General features: G+C 30.6%; 1 protein-coding gene across 1 annotated transcript; it reads right to left on the bottom strand.

The window, feature by feature from the left end:
- Positions 1–2,324: 2,324 nt before the first annotated feature.
- On the bottom strand, positions 2,325–6,339 carry LOC115705086 (putative transcription factor bHLH041). Its single transcript, XM_030632323.2, has 8 exons — positions 5,902–6,339; positions 5,657–5,809; positions 5,438–5,543; positions 5,323–5,337; positions 5,137–5,199; positions 4,023–4,976; positions 3,085–3,585; positions 2,325–2,721 (listed from the first exon to the last, which is right to left on the bottom strand). Exons 1-8 carry the CDS (start codon positions 6,009–6,011, stop codon positions 2,650–2,652), a joined length of 1,974 nt encoding a protein of 657 aa, XP_030488183.2. The 5' UTR covers positions 6,012–6,339; the 3' UTR covers positions 2,325–2,649.
- Between the last annotated feature and the right edge of the window lie 550 nt (positions 6,340–6,889).

The raw sequence follows: 6,889 nt of genomic DNA, 5'->3' as shown, positions 1-6,889 counted from the left end.
AGAAGGAAAGACTTAACCAAGATTCTCATTCAATATCATCAAGTGTTACAACTTTTATAGTGTAGCAATACAAGAAGTCTATAACAAACTCTACCAACTAACTCACAACATAAGGACACGTGTTAAACAAACACAACTAACTCAAAACAGCTAACAACCATGTAACGATTTTAACTGTCTTCAATACAAGGGACATGATTTAGTACATGTCAAAAAGGCAAAAATACTAATTATCCTATTTAAATTCTTTGAGCCTCTAGGAGCTCTTTCTTTGAAACTGTTAAAACCAAAAATTTAACATATATTATTATTACTATTTTGATTAAGGATAACAAAAAAAGTATTTTTTTTGTCTGTCATGTTTTGTATTTAAAATATTTTTAATAATTTTTTACTCTATTTTTCAAAATAAATCAACAAAAATCTTATTTTTTTTTTATTTTATCTTAAATTTTTACATTTCACCCCATATCACATTCTTTAAATACATTACCTATTACCCTCAAAACCGTCCAAATGACGTGGCATGCTAGAACTGATCTGACAGGTAAAACGAGAAAGGTCGGACAGTTAAAAATTATGGGACATGATTTTGTCCCGTGATTGTACTTTCACGGAATGTATTTCGTGATGTACGACAACCGTTAGATGAGGGAGTTATTTGATCTGAGGGCTGAGATTGATCTAGGGGTAATTAGGATTAAAAAATAGTAACGTACCCTGACACTCATCTAATGTACCCTGATACCCATCTAATGTACCACATAATACATTCCGTGAAAATACATCATGAGACAAAATCGTATCCCTAAAAATTATAAGTGGAATACATCTGGTCGATAAGGGAAGAAAGGAAAGCGACCGACCAGTAAAGATCGATGTCCGATTCCATAAAATAAAGATATGAAGCATCCACCTTGCCAGCTTAACTACCAGCGAAAGCGACCCATTTTAGATCATTCACACAATTAAATCCTAAATCTTTGAAGATTAATTAGGTCATTATTTTTACCGTAGAAATCCAAAATTTAGAGAATAATCAACATTAATCGAATATTTTAATGTAATTTATTTACTTCTAGCTTACAAATACTAGCTCATTTCACAAAAATGAGAATCCGACTATTTTTTAACTCTAAATCATTTGTGTAATCTTTAAAGAATAGTTAGAAAACTCATTATTTGGCATACAACCAAGTGATTCTAATTATTCATAAAGTAATACCAAGGAATATTACCAATAAATTTTAATTTGTGATTGAATTTCTTATCATTATTTTATTATTTCATATAGACATTATTGTATATCTTGACTTCACGTCTTGGCTAGAAGGTGAGTCAATATTACTAAAATATATTTATTAATTTTAAATATATAATATTAATATATACACATATCTTCAAAAATAAATAAATAAAATTTTTACTTTTCAATTAGGACACTTGTACGGTTTGCCCCAAAATTATTATTCATTTTATAAGAATTAATTTTCATCGAATTATGAAAGTAATTGTAAATTTCTTAATTTAGTTACATTTAATTTATTTTTTGAGATAATTTATTAATGTGTCATGAGCTATGCGTATAATTATAGTACAAGACTCTACTTTATTAACTTAAGCTACTTTGAACAAAGTATAATAACTTTAAACATTCAAATATTAATTAGCTCTAAAATTATAGATGCATAGAAATTCACTTTTTTTTTTAATAGTTTATATCGGTAAAACTATAATTTTGAGAAGTATTTATTCTCTCTAAAAAAAAATTTAAAACCTCAAACAATTAGATTTGGATTCGACATTCAATTCACACCTATTATTCATAACAATAACCTATAATAATAATTTGTCGATCGTTTTATGCTGACCTGAATTGCTACCATATTCCTTAGCAATATTTTTGTATGGTGAATATTTGACACAAGACAAAAGAGAACATCCTTATTATTTATGATTAAGTTGTTGTCGTATATATGTGGTCCCCGGATGAGGGATCATGTGGTTGAGTTTCAAGTAGCCACCAAACTTAGAAAATGTTGAAAAAGTTTTGTTTACTAGAATGATGTACTTGGACCAGGAAGCATCTTATACTATTCCCCACTCCCCACCATTACCAACACATAAATGAATGAATATATATATATATATATATATATGTACATTTACATACATAGACACACTTATATAATAATTAATAAGTAATAAATTGTCGATCGGGGTCTTTTCTTCTTGTGAAGTACCATGTTGAAATTTCGCAGTCCATTTGGGCGACCCACACATAGATTTTTAAATTTATGTAAATACGTATAGGACATAACATATATAATAATAAATAAGAAAATCTCAACCGTTTTGTTTTACTACATCTACATGTCATATACAAATCCAATTTTTATTGTTTCTATAATAAAATGGATGCCATCAAAATCGTGCAAAAATTTGCACTACGAGCAACAAAAAAATAATCTAAATTAAGCCATGCATATAAATATATTGAGGTAGCTCAGAAGTGGAGGGGCCCAAATGAGATTAATTTAGGAAATTAGTGAGAGGGAATCATCGACAACGACGGGCCGCCACTTGAGAATTGATCGATATTATTAGCTGACTGCGACGTGGACAGTTTCTATTGGCTAAAACTTTTTTCTATTGGGCGGCCAAGTCAGCAACAACCCTTCTTACTGCTTCCTCGAAGGTAGATTCTTCCCATTCACTTCCCTACAAAACAAACAAACCAATTTAATTCCTAATTAGTAAATTTATTAATTAGGGACTCTTTTTCACTTCTGACTAAGACTCTTTCCTTAATTATTTTAAGAGCATTGGGCACCACCCAGTACTTTTATAGGCCTTTATTATTGAGTAAGGATATTTCTTAAAAATTATTTTAAATGATACGAGACCTAATAATTATTTAAATAGATAACACAATTCTAAAATTTTCTCACCTAAGTTACCTTTCACATATGATTATCATAAAATAAAGGAGATTTTTATATATTTATATATATATTCAAATAGTGCTTATTGCAATAAACTTAAAAAAATAATAATAACAACATGTAATAATAAATTATATACCTCAATTCTTAATCTCAAGGTTAAGCGATGGAGAGAAGAAGTGGTGGAATTTGATTGAGTTAATTGAGTATTTGCTTCCATAGACATCAAGCTTACATGATTAACACTCTTCAAGAATTCCATAATCCTAAGTACAAAATCCTCAACTTGAACATTTATGGAATTATTAGCTCTCTGCTGTGTAATCATCAATTGCAGATCAACAATTTGAGCTTCTTCAGAAGTCGATTCGGACACGTGTCGTATCCGAACATTCACTCTTCGTGTTTGATCATCACCATCATGATCAGCAGTAGTGGTAGTTGATGAAGAATCAATAATAAGCAGGGGCACATTTTTATTATTATTAATAATATTATTATCATCAGAGGTTGATCTTATAATGGCTGCTGAAAGAACTTGTGCCTCCAACTCTTTGTTTCTCTTACTAAGCTCTTCCACTTGAGCTTTCAATGAATTTAAGTAATCCGTTGTACTATTTAGTACCGAAGCTTTATCTTTCTGTATGTAAATATTATCGACATAAAATCATAAGGAATTTTTTATTTTTATAATAATAAGACTCTTTATTTTTATCCAATTTTACTTGCTTATACTCTCATTTTAGAATCATATATGATATTTAATTATTCAAAAAAATTTAAAAAGTGTGTTGAATTATAACGTGTTAGCAAAAATGTGCTGAATATATAATTCGCTACCTTAATTATTCCTTCTAATATATCATAACGCTAACCTTCGTTTGGAATATTAAATTTGATGAAATTTTATAAAATTAGAATAGTTTATAAATATATTTAATAAGATAATTTATTAAAAAAAATAAAAAAAACTTGTTATAAAATTTTAGGATTATAATGAATAAAATCCATACAAAGTTTTCCTCCATTATTTTCGCTCATAATATTATTCCATATATATATATACTTAAATCTTACCTTGGTTCCAGGAGGAAGTAGTGATCTGAGCGATTGAAAGCTTTCGTTAAGCTTCTCACGCCTCTTCCGCTCTGATATCATATGGTGCAACTGAGTACTCGTAGTCGGACGACACGTCGTTCCAGTGTTGCCGGCCGCAGCAGCATTAGCAGCGGCTTCTTGCAGACGCTGACGTGTCCTCATGAAATTCAAGCTTCGAAAGAAAGAAACTGATCGCTTGAACATATTTTTATTCAGATCACTCAATCGAGGATGAGGATGATGATGATGGTGAATATGATGAGTAGTAGTACTATAACTTTTGAAAGCACTTGATTTCTGGTTTATCAATTGGTGATGATGATGATGATGATGATCACTGCTGTAAAGAGAAGAGGAAGAAGAAGAAGTAGGATCAGGCGAATTCGAGGTCAGAACTGCTAGAATTGCTTTTGTCATGGCGGCGTCTTCGCTCTCCGAGCTTGGAAACTGGGCTTGTCTGAGGCTAGCAAAGGCTTGCATTGCTTGTTGATGAGGCATGGTGAGGAGTGGTGGTGGTGTAGTAGTAGAAGTAGTGGTAGTGGTGGTAGTACATGGTTGTAATAACAATTGAGAGTTATTTGGGTTATTGTTAATTATACTAAGTATTTGAGAAGAAGTAGTATTGGTAGTTGTAGTTGAAGGGGTTGGATTATTGTTAATACTGAAGAGAAGAGATGAATATTCAGGGCTGTTAGTATCCATAGATAATGACCTTAAAGAGGATGAATTAGAAGAAGAAGCAGCTGCAAGTGGATTTTGATTAGAAGTAGTATCGGTTGGCGGCTTAATAATAATTGGATTATTTAACTGTTCTACAATTTGGGTTTGACTCGATATAATAATTTGATGATCTACTTGGTCTCTCCCCGCAACTTGGCTTTGACTTGAAAATTCTTCCGGAAACCAATTTCTTAAATCCATTTTCATCTTCATCTAAAGAAATATAATATAGATTAAGTTTTGTTTAGTCTTATAATAATTTTAAATTGTTATGTATATATTAAACAACAAACATATGTTTATTAATTAATTAAATGTAAGAGCAAATATTATAATGGGAAATCAAGTGCATTAATTTTATATATGTACATACCTGAGGCTCAATTGGAAGACCAATTTCAATCTCTCCAGTCCTGCAACCCATGAAAACTGCAGTCTGTGTGTACATGAATTTTTAAAGAGGGAATTAAATCTAAAAAAAAGTGGGAAATAGTGTATTATAATATATATATAATGCTCAATTTCTCTACTCAATTTTTGTTGAAGAGTCTGTACGTACCCTTATCCCAGCTTCCTGTCAAGACAAAACAAACAATTAGTCGTTAATACCTAATTAGAAGTAAATTAATAATTACAATGTTTAATGACAATTATTAATCTATTATAATAATTACCACGTAGAATCGCCTTTGTGAGTCGTTTGAAGCCAATCTCCGAAGCTCAATATCTTGCAGCTCCAAGTACGGAGAGTTATTCCTAAAAGCTGATCCTGGAACTTGGCTAATTAATGATCATCACAACATACAGAAAAAGAAAATATAAAATCACGTCAATTGTTATATATTAGAAAACTCATAAATTAATTTTTAGCTCATATATATATATAATCTTACTCATTTGCAGAGACCCCAAGTATAATTGACTGGCAATACTCATCGAAAAGTGTCCGAGCAAGACTTCGAGATGATGATGATGATGAGGATGAGCTAGGCAACTGGGTATTTAAATCTTCGTAATACAAACCATCTAAGTAGAAGAAAACGTAACTGCATACACACATGTATGTATATATATATAAATATTAGAAAAACAGAGAGAAGCAGAAGAAGAGGAAGGTGTTATTGATGATCGATCGTACTTTTCAGGGTTATATTTCCATAAACAAACGTAAGTGCAGCCCACAGATTGCATCAAAAACCGAACGAAATTTGCTCGGTAGTTACCGTCGTGACTAAACGCAGAATCCATGGCCGTTGATTCTGTTCTTTTTCTAATTGAATCAATATAAATAAGAAATATATTTTAAATAATGATGAGAGGAAATGATAATAATAATAATAGTTGATGATGAATAATTAATATCATTTCTATCTGCGACGTCGTCGTTTCGCTATGCTGTGTTTCTGTTGCTTTTGGTATACTTTGTCACGATCATCATCTGTAGCAGAGCTTTCATTTTGAAAAATAATATGGTGAACGGGTACATGTTCTTCTAGAGGGAATTTAATATATAGAATCAGTCTTTGAAGAAATCTAGTATAGTATTAGCTAGTACTATACTAATTCTACCTTTTATTATTATATATATGTATGTATGTGTTGTGTATATGAATTAAGAATTGTATATTTTAATTTAACTTTAATTTATGACATTAGTTATTTGTGTGGGAATACATTAATTTGTGACATGTATATATTATGGGTTGGTGCAAAAAATAGATGTGAAGGGTTGATAAGTATGACATAACGTAGGAAAGAGAGAGATTTGAAAAGTATTTTGTAGGACAGAGATAAGAAAATTGGCTGGCTATTAAAGGATTTGATATGTGGGAGGGAAAAATATATGTTGTTTAAATATTTGTGTATATAAATAAAAAAGGAAAGCTTCAAATAAAGAAGCACTTGAAAAGTAGTATAGAAGTAGCTATAAGTTAGTGAGAAATGTAGAGAGAGAGAGATGAGCAGCCAACCATAGAAAAGAATGAGAATAAGAAAATAAGGGAAGAATATGGAAAAGTAGTGAGTCAAAGTCAATTAATTTGCATGGATTTTGAAATGAGTCAAAGGAGGAAGGCAGAGTGTCCCTTTCCAAGATTTCCTTTTTTTTAGTATTGCTACTAGGTATT

This window comes from Cannabis sativa, chromosome 1 (genome assembly GCF_029168945.1).
Source record: "Cannabis sativa cultivar Pink pepper isolate KNU-18-1 chromosome 1, ASM2916894v1, whole genome shotgun sequence".
Taxonomy (NCBI): Eukaryota; Viridiplantae; Streptophyta; class Magnoliopsida; order Rosales; family Cannabaceae; genus Cannabis; species Cannabis sativa.
This window is presented reverse-complemented; position numbering and strand designations above follow the sequence as displayed.